The sequence below is a fragment of the Charadrius vociferus genome, unplaced genomic scaffold (assembly GCF_000708025.1).
Source record: "Charadrius vociferus isolate BGI_N301 unplaced genomic scaffold, ASM70802v2 scaffold276, whole genome shotgun sequence".
Lineage (NCBI taxonomy): Eukaryota > Metazoa > Chordata > Aves > Charadriiformes > Charadriidae > Charadrius > Charadrius vociferus.
The window spans coordinates 2,919,689-2,936,273 of record NW_009649075.1 but is presented as its reverse complement, the minus strand read 5'-3'; the positions used below and the strand labels follow the sequence as shown (position 1 = coordinate 2,936,273).

Here is a 16,585-nt window from a genome sequence, read left to right as displayed (position 1 = left end):
CCAAGGCTTGGCATGGCTTTGCCTTCCTCCTCTCCATGTGGATGGCAGATAGCACCAATGATCCTGCGATCAGCCTGTGTCTCACAGTTAATGCCCTGGGCTGCACAGCACAGGAATTGATTTCAGTTTCAAGGGTGAAGGGTAAAGCTTTGGAAAGAATTAGCCAGATAACAGACAAAAATTTTGGCATCGGAATGATTTTGCATAAACAACTACACAAGGCTTTGATACTGCATGCTCTTCAAAAGAGGAAAAAAACACTTATTTTTAATGTTGTAATATGCCCTGATGTTAGAGAAAACAAAACCAAATTCACATATCACATCAAAGATAATAATAATAATAATTATTATTATAATTCATAAAAATAATCTGACCGACCGGCAGCATTTGTTGGCTTTAGAAGGCCTCCCACGAAAGAAACACAGTTGAAGACATCTGAGAGCTCTTGGCAGGCGTGATGAATTCAAGTTTTAAAAACAAGTCTGGAGGTACCCCCTGCACGCTAGGGCCCTTTGACGTTGGCAGGTCTGGAAGCCAGGCTTGCATAGTAAGCGCACTGAGTGGGGTCACACTGCCCGTTGGCTCCCGGAGGTCCCTGTGGGCCTGTGAGACCAGGTACCCCAGCTTCACCTTGAGGGCCGGGTGGTCCTGGCATCCCGTCTTTGGCATAGCCAGGCTCCCCTGGGAGGCCTAAAATAAATAAAAAAAACCAACACGCCTTTGGTGAGTGGCACTCCCAGGACACAGTACTCAGCAGTGCAATGTCACAGGAGATATCTTTGCTGCTAACCTGAATGCAAACATCAGCTTCCACAGGCTGGGGTCTGGCTGGCATGTATCTACAAGGATGTGGCAAGCATATCTTGTCTGAATGCAAGATTTCCACCCCCTATGGCATCCTTGGGCTACACAACTGTTGCTGTTCTTCCCCTGTCACCAGGTTGCTGTGCAGCTGCACAAGCCAACTAATGACATATAGTCCTCATAGAGAGGTGCTGAGGATGGGAAGGCTTGAGGCAAGAGCCAATTTTGGGAAAGAACTCATTTGTACAGAGCATAACTATTGTTATTTTAAGGCAACGCAGGGCCAGTATACCAAATGCAGACCATGGCGTTATGAAGGCTTCCCATAGCTTCCTTCTCCAGCAAGCCAGGGTGAAGGCGAAACTGATCAATGGGTCCTAATCTCAAATTAGAAACAAATACATTTGATGCTTCTTTGCCAGCAAAGCTAGAGCACAAGCTGTATCCCTGAGGCACAGGTGTTGGATATGACCTTTTATAACATCTGAAGCTGCCTGAAACTCTGGGTTCAGCTTGGTCACAACAAGATTCTGGCAAGGGCAGATAGGACACTTCACAGTGTATCTAGGAATTAAAGCTTCACTTTGGACTTGGCCCAAAGGTCAGTTAACATAGCTGTTACTGAGATGGATCATTATGCCTATCAATTAGGCTGAGGAAAAGAAGGTGGCCAGATATGATGCCGGTGATATATTCTTTCCCTTTGCTTCACTTTCTACTGAAATTGTGTATGCTGTATTTATGTCATCCTGATCATCTATCTAATATGGCAGACACCTGTGTCCTTGTAGCTGTTTTGAGTGATGTATTTTGTAGGAATTCTGAATAAACACACCTGGAATTCCTGGAGGACCTTTTTCCCCTCGTTGGCCAATGCCAGTGTCTCCTTTGTCACCCTTTGCTCCTCTTTCTCCTGTAGAGAGGGAAAGAAAAATAATGAACTTATGAACATGATCTACAGAACTAAAGAACACTACCTTAGGTCATCCATCCACACTGAAGCCAATGTATTTACTAAAAATAGTTCCTAATTGTGGCCAGTCCTCTGAGCTGGGATGTTAATTGTGAATGAATCATAGAATCATAGAATCATAGAGTGATTTAGGCTGGAAAGGACCTTGAAGATCATCGAGTTCCAACCCCCCTGCCATGGGCAGGGACACCTCCCACTAGACCAGGTTGCCCAAGGCCACGTCCAGCCTGGCCTTGAACACCTCCAGGGATGGGGCCTCAACAACCTCTCTGGGAAACCTGTTCCACTGCCTCACCACCCTTAAAGTGAAAACCTTCTTCCTAATGCTTATTCTAACCCTATCCTCTTCCAGTTTATAGACATTCCCCCTCGTCCTGTCACTACATGCCCTAGTAAAAAGTCCTTCCCCAGCTCTCCTGTAGGCCCCCTTTAGGTACTGGAAGGCCGCAATAAGATCTCCCCAGAGCCTTCTCTTCTCCAGGCTGAACAGCCCCAACTCTCTCAGCCTCTCCTCACAGGAGAGGTGCTCCAGCCCTCGGATCATCCTCGTGGCTCTCGTCTGGACCCGGTCCAGCAGGTCCATGTCTTTCTTATGTTGAGGACTCCAGAGCTGCATGCAGCAGAGGAAGACTCACCCCACTCCAATTCTGGACAGAGATGTAACACACCAGTAATTGCTGGGCACATTCACCACTTCTCTTTCAACAGACTGCTTCTAACACATCCATTTCGATGATGACTCAGATGCTACTAACAGGACAGGTGGATGTGAAAGTGTGGTGGACACATCCCTTTATCAGACTTCCCAAATACATCAAATTTCAGTCACCTTTGGGACCAATCGGTCCAGGTGGCCCTTCAGATCCAGTCTGTCCAGGCTGTCCAGGCTCTCCCGGAGGGCCAGTTCTTCCTGGTAGTCCTTCCTTTCCAGGGGGACCAGGGGGTCCTGGTCTGCCATGGGATGCTTTTACATGTGCAGGCTGTATCTGAGCCAGGAGGTAAGTTAACTTTTCTGTGAAAAGAGGTAAATGAGTTTGTTAGACTAGAAGGTCAGTGCTCCAAAACATGGAGAGCCAGCATCAGCTGCCCAGTAAATCCAAGTATTGTCACAGATCAGATTTTCAGGGTCACACGTTTGTTGCCCTCCACATAGTCCTTCCCCATAAGCCATGATGGTGCCTCCCTGACCCTTTCTAAACTGTTTAAACCTCATTTTTCAGTAGCTTTAAACTTCTCCTAAATTTCATCCTTAATCCTATACACTTCCTTCCTCCTCTACTCCTTGTCCACCAAGGATCTGAAATGTCCATTCCTTTAGCTGTGCACCTGGTGGATTTCTGTCAAACTGGAATCATTGCTGCTCTGAAAAGAAGTGCCTATTTCCACTGCTTCTGCTACACAGAGCAAGATGCTACATGGCTGCTCTGTACGGAGAAAGTTTACTTTTCTTGTTCTGGGCTATTACACATATGGAGTTAAAGCTAATCTCTAGCTGTGAAGTCAGAAACTAAGCTCCCAGTGTCAGCATATTCTACAATTTCCAGGCAGGCATATTTGCTTGCTACTTCCATATTAAGACCCTGAACAGCCTAGCGAGCTCTTAAGACATATTCAGCATCACAAAAACATCCTACCAGGTAGGAGAAGGGGTTTCTAGCTTGTCTTCATTGATCCAAAATCTTGAATGCTTTTAGATTGGTGTGGAATTTGAAGTCTGGGAGCGTGTAAATAAAATCCTTCAAATAAATCACTCCATCGAACCATGATCTTAAGCACGGAGGGAAATGCCTGCAGCTATCTGTCAGCTGCTCCAAAAGCTGTGCGAGAAGCACTACAGCTTTGCATTTCATTGTAGACGGGGTCAGTAGTGGTTTGCAATTCATATACTTTGAGAGAAGCAGCAGCCCACGTCCACTCCACCCCCTCTCCTCATACTGTCACAGCCATTCTCCTCCAGCTGGGACCTCAAAAGCAAGTTTACCAGAGCCCATAGTCCTTCTGTAGGCTCCTGCTCTGTTTACTTTCTCTCCCAGGGCCCCAAATTAATCTCTGTGAATTTGCATCTTCTCTTGTCCTACCATCTCAGCCCAGGCATCTGCAGGACTGAGTCTGCAGCAAAGCTGCTTTGGCAACAAAAAGCCACAAGGTGCTTAGCACAGGCAGTAGCCTTGGATAGAAGAAGGGAGAAAGCCCCTGTGCTACTGCTGGGAACACCAAGCTTGTGTAATGGTAAAGCTTGCTAAGTGCATTTCATTTCATACATTACTCCTTCCAGGTAGGCTCATTGCAACATTGCCTTCCATAAGCAGGAGAGGTTCAGGTGCCACCACAACTATGGAAAGTATCTCTCGTACTCTCAGATATTGTCTTCTGGTGATTACTTACCATCTAGCTGCTTGGCTAACTCCTCTTGGATGAGCCTTCTTAAAGTGTCTAGAGATGGGGGTTCCCCCTAGAAAGTAACAATCGCGGTAATAACAAGACAACATAATCACAGCCAGGGGATGTGCAAATTAAACCCTCCACAAAGGGTTTAGTGGGTTGCATTTCATCACCCAGAGCGTATACAGGGCAGCAGGGACCACCTGAAAGGAAAATGTGACAGGACTCAAAACATCCACAATTCCCAACCTGCTGGCAAGCCATGGGCTCAGTGGTGTAAGCTGGGAGCCTGGACAGATGGCATAATTGAGATACTGTTCCCATCTCCTTCTCAAGGAAAATCTCCCTCCTATATACTCAGAGGAGAAGTAGTAGAAATCAAATCAGGAGACATCCTCTGCCCTACTAAATCATAGTCAGAAGTCTACCTCCTTTTTCAACATTGCATATTTCCTTGCATCTCTTCTATGAGGACAGGGTGAGAGAGTTGGGGCTGTTCAGCCTGGAGAAGAGAAGGCTCCAGGGAGACCTTATAGCCCCTTCAAGTACCTAAAGGGGGCCTACAGGAAAGATGGGGAGGGACTCTTTATCAGGGAGTGTAGTGATAGGACAAGGGGTTGAAAGAGGGGAGATTTAGATTATATATTAGGAGAAATTCTTTACTCTGAGGGTGATGAGACACTGGAACAGGTTGCCCAGAGAAAGTGTGGGTGTCCCTGGAAGTGTTCAAGGCCAGGCTGGATGGGGCTCTGAGCAGCCTGGTCTGGTGGGAGGTGTCCCTGCCCATGGCAGGGGGTTTGGAACTAGATCATGTTTAAGGTCCCTTCCAACTCCAACCATTCTATGATTCTATAAGAGAAGCATACCTTCCTCAGCGATAGCTAAGGTGGGTATCTAGACTTGCTATAAACACTCACACTGGATGAATCACCTGCCAACAAACCGTATTTGGGGAACAGAAGCCAGTTTATGCATATGATACCCGTTCTCCCAAACGAGTACAAGGTTCGGCCTGATTTCAGGCGGTTGAAGGGAGTCGGGGTGTGGCTGCCTGGCCTTGGTCCCCTGCCCAGCCTCCAAGGGACAGGATCTTTCATGCCCTCTCTCAGCTCTGTTGTGCAACATTGCTGTTGATCAGCTGCAATACCTGTCAAAACTCAAAACTATGTGAACAACAACTCTGGATGATGCAACTGAAAAAACTATGAAGGTATTTTTGGTAGGTGGAAGGAGAATTTTTTAGGTTGTGGCTTTCCAAGAAAACAAAAAAAAGTGCTTTTAGGGTAACCAAACTCTTGTCTTTGCATAAACTCAAAAGAAAAAAATGTAGCTATATTTAAAAAAAACCCCACATATTCAACCAGGAAGATAAACTGTTTTCCTTTGTAAATCATGAAGTGAGATGTTTCACTTGAAATACACACATCATTTTGTTGGCTAAAATTATTATTTGAATTTCTACCAGTTTTGGAAATGCTTCTGGTGAACCTAAAGACTGCATTCTTTTGTGTATGAGCTATTTGCGTGAAAATGTCGCGTTTCCCTCACACCTACCCGGTTAACACACAAGGATACAGTCTGTATCCTCTATGTTTATAAAAACCTTGTGAGGTCTTCTGAATCAGAAGTTACTCTTCATTAAGAAATGCAGATTTTATTAAATAGCTACAAGACATTTCAATTTTAACTAACAACATTGCTGGTAAGTACAGAGTTGGTCTATTTGCTGCCTTCTTCCCAACCAAATTTTGCATGAGAAAAAGATGTGTTTGTTGGTGACAAAAGAAACAACATTGTCATTAAGTACTAAACATTTGTGATGGCTGTTAGTAAATATCCCAGCAAGTAAACATGATTATGGAATGTACTTTGAAGGCTTACAAATTATCTTTTCAAATTTTAACCATATTAGTTCATTAAGTCTCCATAATCATTACTGGATTTCATCAAATCTGTATGTTATTGAGACACACAGAAATGCTTTGTCTAAAATTTACCCAGCTGTTACATCAGAGATTATTTCACTGTTTATTCCCCTCTGAGGTACTCTCAAATTCATCCTCATGACGGGCATAGCAGCTTCACTAGTGTTGGTAGTTTTTCTCATTCTTCTACATACATTACCCTCAGGCACTCTCAGTAGTGAGATTGTTTCCCGTTAGAAAAAAAAAAAAAAAAAAAAGAAAAGAGAATATTAAACAAAAATAGGATTTCATGAATTCTGATGAGCTGACTCCAGGATTTCCAGGAATAGAGCAGTGACCTTTCCACGGCTCAGCATTTTGTCTCTCATAACAACCAGCAGCAGCGGAAGGCATAAGACCTCCGTATGAAATGCTACGCATTAACAACCTTATAGAAAGGAGCTTTTTCAGACTCCAGACCCATGGCCATAGTCACATGACCTGATTTAGGCTTTTAGGGTATACGGTGTCAGGGACTGACTGTTCTGGCTATAGGTCTGGATTGCTAAGCTCTCCTGAAGTTCAATCCAACACCCCCTACAACATTTCCCTGAGATGTGCTCTAGATCTCCTTTTTCTGTATCAAGGGACAGGACATAAAAACACTGCCTCCCCATTATAACACACACTTCCTCTGGTTTCTGTTGTCTTAGGTACTTTTCTGATGACACACTGTGGCAGTAAAATTACTGTACAAAGCCCTTCTCTGGCAATCTTACCCTTGGTCCTGGAAATCCTGGCTGTCCTGGAGGACCAGGAGGTCCAACTTGCCCGGTGTCTCCTGGGGGTCCATGGGGACCCATCAGTCCTGGATGGCCTTTATGACCAGGTATCCCAGGATCACCTGGAGGGCCCTTTTCTCCTTGAGGACCTTTTTCGCCTTTGATGCCAGGCTCTCCCTAAGCAAAAAAACCCGACATTACCACCACAAAACAAGAAGCAAACTTCTGATTTCCAAGCACAGCGAAACGCAAACAGCTGAGCTGGCAAAGTTACTGAGTACAACATCTGGTGCATTACAAATGATCCACAAATTATTACTGACGGAGAATGATTAAAGAGAGGGCTGGGAGGGTGGGGAGTACAACAGATCTCTATAGGCCACTTTTCACTCTTGAATGACCCTTCCCTCAGCCCCTAATTCAAAATAGCTTCCTTTATTTCAAGGTAATGAAATAACTAATAATATTCTCCAACCTACCCTCTCTCCTTTGGAGCCAATTTCACCTGGTTTCCCTGGTGCACCCTGCAAAAAATATGGGTAAGCATGAAAATACTATCCATAAAAATAATAAATCATCAAATGCACACCTTTGCAAGCATGATTCTTGTGACCTAGGGAAAATTTATTTCCTTGCCAGTCCCACAGATTCCTGAGAGCTCCCTGTTTGCTCACAAATATCAACAATTCAAGAAAAAAAAATCAATTTGTTGCAAACCAGGTAGCATCCTTGATGTTTGTTTTTTTTTTTTTTTCCCAAGACACCAGCCCCACTTTGAAACAACCGGGAATTTAACTTACCTCTTTTCCGGGAGGACCTTTCTCTCCTGGTTCTCCCTGAGAGATACAGACAGTGAATTTAGAACAACACTGCAAAGAGTTGGAAGAAAGACCCTACGTGATAACCACGAGTCTTGTTTTCTGTTTAAAGAGCAAGTTTTCTGCTACACAGCAGCATGTTTGGATGATTTATCCTTATCCTACCACTATAGGTCATTCCTGGACAGACACATCCTACTATTTAGAAAGCATTTTTTAGTAAAGCTGCATCCCATGTAAATGTTTGTAAATAAATGGAAGTAATTTCTACCAAACCAGCTGAGATCAGAACAGATGTTTCATTGAAAGCGTGTTCCTGCTTTCAGTACATTTTATTCCTTTTTCTTACAAATGTTTCACAAAGCTTTGTACACTTTACTTGGGCTATCTTAGCTTAATCTGTGCCAGTGTTATAGCCGTAACAGGCGATAATGTAAGGAATATAAAATTTTGTAAGTAGAGGTACCATCTTGTATTACACTAACTGAGACAATGGATACAGAACCAGTGATAAAGCAAGTTTGAGCCTGAAAGCTTGCCTATATTTCAGAACTATATCAAATAACCTCAATTTAAACAAGCACCCTATTAGGATTTTTTTTTTCTATACTCTGCATTTATAGTGTGATAATTACGCAACACAATATTTGCATTTTAGTATTTCAGTGAAAAAACAGTCACTGCAGTCCTGAAGTGCACTGATAAAACAAAGCAAACATTAAACTAGATATTGTTAAAATTCTGCCCACTTTCCCGTATCATGAATGTAAAGATTCATCTTTATAGTCCATTTACAATCCACACACATGATCATATCTATAATGTATGCATGCAGGCGATATTTTTCCCATAACCTGGAAACATCTATAACAACTTTGACAGTGCTAGCATACATCCACGTATGCATGAGCAATGTAACTAATCACAGATGTGTGATCACATCAGCACCAAATTAGGCAGCATCAGACTAACTCAAGCATTCCTTAGGGCCACTTCAGTTTTAAGTGGCCGCCACGTTTGCTGCTTTAAATTAATTTTCCGGAGAAATATTTCTTTCTCCTCTTTTCATCACAAAACTCCCTTTCCAATCATTAAAAAAAAATTAAAAAAAAAAAAAAAGAAAAAAAAAATCATCCTGTGGACAATTCAGTTCTGTTAGATTCATGTGAAAACCTTTTAAATCTCATTTTAAACCACAACAGAGCTAGAAACAAAAATATTTTCCTAACATTTACCTTCTCCATCCTTCCAGTGGAATGTAACGTATTTTACTTGCCTTGGAAGGGCTAAAGATACTGGATTTCAAGACTGTGATATTTTCACATGTATAGGTATTATTTTAGATCACTTTGGGAGATAAAGGAATGCTTTAATTGCAATGTACCTCTGTTGCTGGTAACAAAGGAATTTTCCTTGTAACAGGAGATAATCAGAAATACCTGTATTATTATCAGTACTTAGAATTTCCCTAGTTAGGGAAATTTCCCTTCTGGGGTTCATGCAGAGATATAGTCTGAGTAACTTAAATACCCCATAACCATATTAGAAGACTATTGAACCGGCCCAAATAATGCACGTATTATCAGGGCTGACCAACACGTACCAGCTCAGTAAATGAGATTAAGGATATTCATCCATAAGAAAAATGCTATTTTTGCAGTCCAGTTTCCTTTAGAAATAAAAAGAGTTTGGTTTCTTGATCTGTCAGATCTCCTGCCTATGTTTTTTTTTACCCAATTAAAGATGACTATGTTCTACCTTCATCAGTCCAACATTTAAAAGCAGGCAGTTAGCAGGTCTAACCCATCCCCAGACATACTTACAGGTGGTCCCCGGGGTCCTATGAAGCCAGGAAGTCCTGGGCTGCCGTTTTCTCCTTTATTTCCTTTAGGACCCTTAGGACAGAAATGAAACAGACACTAGCAGCCCTTTCTCCAACATCTCTTTTTCCAGACCATGCATTTACAGATACATTGGAACTGGGAAATTTCACTGTCGCAGCAGGTCTCCCAAAACTGACAAGGAAAGGAAGAACAAAGTCACTTAGAAAAGGAGATTGCAAACACCATGCTTGCATTATTAATAAGTTATGTGGGGTCCCCGTGAGAAGATGAAAAGGAAGTGACAATTATGGAAGTGACAGGAGGTATGTTCAGTGGCTATTCTGGCGCTATGTGGTTTATAAGGGGATGTTGCAGAGTGGAAACACTGTGATGTGCGATGACAGGGAAACAGTGCAGATGGTCATACTGCTCAGATATGAGAATACAATCAACAGACAGCTACTGAGTTGTTCTTTCACCTTAATTTCCAGGTTCAATTTAAAAAACACATCTGCCTTTTACTTACCTCTTGTGATATTCTGCAAAACTATCCCCTTTTCTCATGGATCAGGGCAGCTTGAATAGCAGTTTATGATACAGAGACATTTCACGTACACTTCTGATATTTTTTTTACTCTTCTTTTAAACTTTTCTTTCACAACTTTGTCCCCTACCTTCTAATTCAGAATGTATCCCCTTTCCTTCTTAGAGTAAAACTTGTCTTTATTTTAAGCCCATCTTGTGTAAAGTGAGCACCAACAAACCTGACAGGCACAGAAAACATGGCTTTTGGGTAAATCCACCAGCCCCGGAGATTTCTGGGGCTGGGCTGTGTTGCTGTGTGCAGGTTTAAGCATGAACACCAGGAAATGGAGTGGGCACTGGCACACAGCAGATGCACAAGGAAGGAGAAGCCTCCTGGCAGGTTTTACCTTGTGATTACAAGTCAGCAATGGTGAAGGTGGAAAAGAAACCCTTATTGCCACAATAACCTTTCTTGCTTCTCCTTTTTTTCAAAATAGAAATATAATGTCTTTACTCGTCACACCACATTGTGAAGGAAATCAGTGCATTTCCAGACAAGCTGGGAATAAATGGGTTTGTGTGCAGCACATGGAAATATTTCCCATAATAACCTCTATGAAAGGGAGAGAATTCGTTTTAGTGACAGAGAAGGGTACTGATGAGATGACTGTCTGTTCTGCTGACCAACTCTGTCTCATTGTTTCCTCTTTTAAATCTCTTATGTTGTTTTTGGACTGTAAATCCTTTGGAGTAGAGACTGCTGTAGTTCTGTGTTTGTGCAGGAAGCTGCTTGGTGAGTCCCTGGGTCACTGGCTGACTGTCTAGGTAATGTGATAGCATGACGATGATTAAAAAATAACCCTCATTTGGCACTCACAGGGCATCCCAGTGGCCTGGGAACAGGGGTGATGAGAAGAAGAAATGAAGGTTGAAAAGGCAACAGCGGGGATCCATGGGGTAAGAAGCAATGGCAGTTGTCCCAGGAAGGTAAAAAGAAATTGTGTCAAGGAGAAAAAGGTGGTGGCACTAATTCTTGGCTGCAGAAAGGCTGTGAGACTGCACCACCCCTGTAATCTGTGAGTTATCACCTCCCCATGCAGAAACGTGTTGCTTGCTTCTCTGCGACCGCTTAGGAGGAGACATCCCTGCAGCAACGCACTGTGTGCTCAGGGCACGAGTCTGTGGCAAGGCTGAGGTTGCTTTATGGCATTGCAAGGGCCACAAAGAAGATTGAAGTCCTGCTGCAATTTTACAGACTCCTCCTGCTATGCCTTCGTTTCTCTCTGAATCTACCAGCCCAGCAAGCTGTAATGTCTAGGTGTACAAACAGAGGGAAAAGCCCTGCATTTCAATAGATGTTACTGGACACATTTGCATGGATTTGCTGAATCCTGGACAGTTTTCAGCAGCAGAACAGAGAAATAAAATCCTCCTCACTGTCCTCCTTACAGCATTTCATTACCATGCTGTTCTTCCACAGAGGATGGCCTCAGGAGGGGTTCATTCTGCTGCATGATCTTGGTTTACTGCCCACTGTCTGCTCCCTCCCCAAGTGCCTGGGGAGGATTTTTTCTGCTGCTGCTACTCCTCCATGGCAGCCTGCCAACTCCCTGAGGCCCTCTCCCCCTTCCTTGTGACAGCTCTCTGCTGGCTGCACAGTCTCTGCTTGGCAAAATTAAATCTACTGGTGAAGATGAGGTATGCCAATCTTTTTTCCATACTGGGTAATCAATCATTTCCTTTTTCTGTGAACACTTAACTTTTGCTGGGAAAAATGATGACCCAGCTAGCAGCTCCATTCCCGGAACGTAGCCAAATCTTGTCAGATGCCGTGGCCAGCCAGTGATTTTCAGACCCCTGATCTTCACACATGGCAACTTCAGGAATGGTAAGCAGCTACACATAAACCACACCATCTATACTTCCATCAGTCACCTCTCCTTGACATGACTGCTTCCTGCATGAGCTTCCCTTTGTGGTACTTACTGGGTTACCTGCTGGGCCAGGTTCTCCTGCAGATCCAGGCGATCCATTCTTGCCCTATGTCAAAAGAAAAAGTAACATATACCACAGTTAAAAATATCCACTTACTGCTACACCAGCAGGGATTCCTTTAGCTTTGTCCAACCTCCTCTCTTGGCAGACTGCAGAGTAAGGATCTTTTATTTTCAATTGACCCCACAATTTCTGCATCTCTGGTTGCATGGCTGACCCAATCTCAGGACAAAAATTGAGGAATGTGGAGCCAAATCCCCTGGTATGAAGAGATCCTAATCAGCACTCCTTGTCCTTCTCCGTTTCTTCACCCTTATCCCTATAATACACAGCATCCTTCTGTACTGATGGAGCCACCTACTACAGCATCTCCAGGTTACTAGTGTTTAGGCGAGCCTCTTTAGTACATGTTTGAAGCACCTCTTGGCAACTCACTGAACAATGTTAAAGTGCTCTGCACTAGCCCAACAGATATCTCCAGATCCCCCCACACCTTCCTGATTTAGAAACTTCCTCTCTCTAGCGACTGAGGTAAGTCCTGCAAATTACTGCCTACCATCCTCTTCTCAGGGCTATCATCTGAATCAGAGCCCAGAAGCCAGGCATCAACTTTTTAACCAACTCAGGCTTCCCCTTTTTTTTGGGAAATGGAGAGACACTTTTGTTCTAAAGCCTTGAGGCATTTGATACTTGCTTGACACCAAGGAACTCAAAATGAGTCAAATCGCCCTTTAGAAGGACCTATTTGTCACCATTCCTTATCGAAGTAGCTGAGCTGACCATCTATATTGACTAAAGTTTGGAGAGTTTAAATGCTACACCCTGCACCTCTCTCCTCCGAACTCACCACGCAGAAGTGTTTTTCCCTGCATTGGAGTTGACCATAAAGACCAACCCTTTTAACGGCAGTATTCAAAATCATGCCTCATGCTCCTTATTAGAGAAGAAACAAAGCAGAGGAAGAACAAGAGAAGCTGATATTTTGCCCTCCAACATACAAATCTCCAAGTATCTCTTCTCCAAAGAAGAACATGGCCTGGAGTCATGATAATTTCTGTCTCCTCAAATCTTTTTATTCATTGCTAACGTTATGCAGGGGCACGACATGTTAGTGAGTGATGCCAGCAGTGCAGGAATAATGAGATAAATTACAAGGTAGACACAGGAGCTCTCCATATGTTCCTGCCATCTAATTTAAACCTCTACCCTCCCAGTTCTGAGGGTCCTGCGGCTCCAACTCCTGGCATTGCTGCCTGAATCAGCATTTTGTCCTGATTATGGAACATGTAGAATCTGTTTCACTAACAGGTCTTCCAAGAAGGAAAAGAAATCACTCATTGCAACATATTAAAGATGTGCCCAGGTTCAACAACGGAGACCTGCATTCAAATTTGGAAAGGGTTGATTTTTAAGAGAGAACTGAAAAACGCATTAATTTAATAAGAGTAATTTCTCAGCGATACCAAATGATACTTTATGAAATGTCAACTAAATTGCCATTTCTCTACTGAAGTTGTAATAAAACTCTACAGGTGTTCAATTAAGCAAAACTTCTCTTAAAATTTTGCTTTTTTTTTTTTTTTTTTTCTGAAGAAGTTACAGAGACCATGACAAGAATGAATAGTATCACAACTGGACCCCACATATCTCAAACTGGGCACCCACAAATAGTGTCTACCTTTGAAAACAGGAGCCACGTGAGAAGAGAGTGAGATGCCAGAGACAGGACTGGAATACGAGCCCTTCTGATACTGCAGTCCTGTCAGAATCCATTAAACTTTTCTTCCCACCAGGTCAGCAACCGTCACTCCATTGCACTATTATAAGAATTCATCAGTTTCTGGCAATATCATTCTGATTTGTCTTTCTCGAAGTATGCAAAGTGTTTTAATCAAACATCACTTGAGTCTTGCTTAAGACGCTTCTTCCAAACCAGAGTTCCGGACTGCACAACATTCCCACTATGCACAATGTACCTCCAGAAGTGGTTTGTCAGGAAAGAAAACTCACCGGCTGCCCTCTGAGTCCTCGAGGGCCCTGTGGTCCTATGGGACCTGTTTCACCCTGAAATGAAGAAAAGTATTCTAGTGAGAGGGAAAGATCTGACAGGACGGCAAGCAAACAGACATTTAAAAATGTTCCTACTAAATTAGGCTGTTCACGTATTAGAGGGAAACAGCATTGAAGAAAAGTGTCACTACCCATTTTCAGTTATGTATGAGGAAGACCAACCTTTTGAATTTTAAACTTCTATCACTAAATTCAGTCTGATTACAGGCAGAAACCATTATTATCATGTTACCTTAAAGCTGGATTTCTCCGGGACAGAGATTCTCCAGTGTTTCTCAAACCTTGACTGCTTTGTTCTCTCGAGGGAGGCGTAAGACCTACTTCTGTCTTCTCTGAGGGGTTCCCCTAGGTCTACCTTCCATTTTACTTTGTAGGGTACCATTTATAGCACAACAGTTTTCCAGTGATACAGGAGGGTGCAAATGAGAAACCACTTCCCCAAGTCCCATGGCAGTGGCACATCAGCCGCTTGGTACATCGCTCAGCAGCTGCTGCAGGATCCCACGTCAGCTGCGCTCTCCCAGGACTTTGTTATGTGACTGCATTTGACACTAATAATGCCAGAGGATCTGTTTTGTACCATCTCTCTTTCCTCTCAGCAGCAGTGTCTTATTCCATAGGTATTTCATAGATTTCTGAGGACCTACGCGTGCAGTAAGGTGCAGCTTTTGCAGAGGAAACGTGACAGAACCTGGTCCAGTGGGACCTGCGGAACAAAGCACTCCTCCAAGAGGGATGGCAGAAAACAGGTCCATGGCTATGCAGCACAGCCTGGGATTCAAGCAATGCAGCTTTCTCTGCTTTTCCAAAGACATAGATGACATTTAAGTGTCAGCAACTGAGCAGTGACAATGGGCCTCAAATTCTTTGTTACCCTAATGATCTTTGCACAAATCATTCCCTGTGCACTGCTGCAGTAATTCACCCTTTATTGCAGTTTCTGCAGTTGTTTTAGGTCAGGGTCGCTGTGGATTAAAGTCTTCATTTGTCAGACAGAAGGAGATTAGTTTCTGCTCAAAATGGTACACTTACATCCTTCCCCGGTGGCCCCTCACGCCCAGCAGGACCTGTCGCACCTGGCTCCCCCTGCAATTCAGCAAAAATGAAAGATATCAGCTCAAGGTCAAAGACAGAACCAGTAACACCACTATGAGTGGAAGAGGGTTTCTGTAATATTGGACTGAGCTCAGCAAAAACTTTTTTAAAGCCAACAAGAGCCTCGTACATCGTACGTGACACACAGCTTACAAAAATATCTCAGAAGCATCTTCTGTAAGTGGTGCACAAGGCAGTGCACTGCTTTCCAACAGAATATTTGCTACTGCCAGTGCAGTCACTGAAAACCACCAACCTATTCACAATACAGAAACTACCATAATGAGGAAGAGATGGAAAAAACAGCACTGGATTTTTCAGCTAAGCTCCTGCAAGCAGAGCATTTTATTCTGTAAAAATCCGGAATTAAGCAGAATGAAATTCAGTATTGCATTCCACTTTCTACACCCAGGAGTTTTTTGTTCTGCGTTGCTCAGAACTGAGAGGACACCAACTCTTCACACAGGCCCTGAGTTTTGGGTTTTATGATCCAGAGGCAATTGAGTCAAAGGGCTGGAGACATTTCTACTCTAATTTCTTTGTCCCTCAACTTACTTTGTACTTCTCAGGCATTTTTGGAGGAGAGCTAATACTTGTCCAACAAGTACACGAGGTTTCCTCACCTTATACGTCATCATTTGTACCAGGGGGATGTGGTATGGCGGCATCCTTGAAACTTTCTCACAAAGGGAGCATCAGAGGACTCAGCTGTACCAGCTGCCTCACCTTACCTGGAAGCAGAACTTCAGCAGAGGGAATGCAGACAGTTGCTGTGATTTGTATGCCACGGGTGTGACCCATGTGTTGGTTGAAAACAATCATGTTCAACACAGACCTGTCATCATTTTTACCCATTGCCTGAGAAAGGTCAAGTTCAATTCACACAGTCTTTCTCCAATGGATAATCAAGCATGTGGTACATGTTACTTACCCGGGGACCTGGAGGACCTGTATCTCCTCTCTGTCCTTTGAAACCCTACAAAAGAAGATTAAATCAATAATTATCCCTTGCCCTGATGGATGAGACACTCAGAAAATTCTAGCTTGAATGTATACTTAATAACCTTCTAAATTTTGCCTGAGATTACTGAGGACTGGTCAGCATGGAGCTGCCGTGTCCCAGGGAGAGGTTAAGAAGGGCCACTTCACAGCAAGAAAGAGCTTTCCATGCCTCCTTAGGGTGCAAGACCAAGACTATACTGCGTGTATTCCTGGTGTGACCGGCTAATTTTTTAACCTTAAATTTCATTGTCCCCATCCTTTCAGAGGACAAGTAACAGCACAAGGACTACAGCTGTGACCATACCTTCTAGTAGAAGGGGTGTCATGAGGTTCTGTGCTTTAACTTCTAGGTAAGGGACCTTCTCTAGGTGTGAGGGATTTGGAAATACCTGTGTTCGATTTTTGTTGG

General features: G+C 43.4%; 1 protein-coding gene across 1 annotated transcript in view; it reads right to left on the bottom strand.

Annotated features, from left to right (window-relative positions):
* Positions 1-263: 263 nt before the first annotated feature.
* COL22A1 (collagen, type XXII, alpha 1) overlaps positions 264-16,585 on the bottom strand; it is a 219,796-nt gene continuing 203,474 nt past the window's right edge. The window contains exons 52-63 of the mRNA XM_009888174.1: positions 16,106-16,150; positions 15,112-15,165; positions 14,020-14,073; positions 12,001-12,054; positions 9,490-9,561; positions 7,649-7,684; positions 7,328-7,372; positions 6,846-7,025; positions 4,166-4,232; positions 2,610-2,792; positions 1,643-1,720; positions 264-693 (exon numbers count right to left, since the gene is read on the bottom strand). Of these exons, the coding sequence (XP_009886476.1) occupies positions 506-693; positions 1,643-1,720; positions 2,610-2,792; positions 4,166-4,232; positions 6,846-7,025; positions 7,328-7,372; positions 7,649-7,684; positions 9,490-9,561; positions 12,001-12,054; positions 14,020-14,073; positions 15,112-15,165; positions 16,106-16,150 (1,056 nt within the window). The 3' untranslated portion in view covers positions 264-505. The remainder of the gene's footprint in view (positions 694-1,642; positions 1,721-2,609; positions 2,793-4,165; positions 4,233-6,845; positions 7,026-7,327; positions 7,373-7,648; positions 7,685-9,489; positions 9,562-12,000; positions 12,055-14,019; positions 14,074-15,111; positions 15,166-16,105; positions 16,151-16,585) is intronic.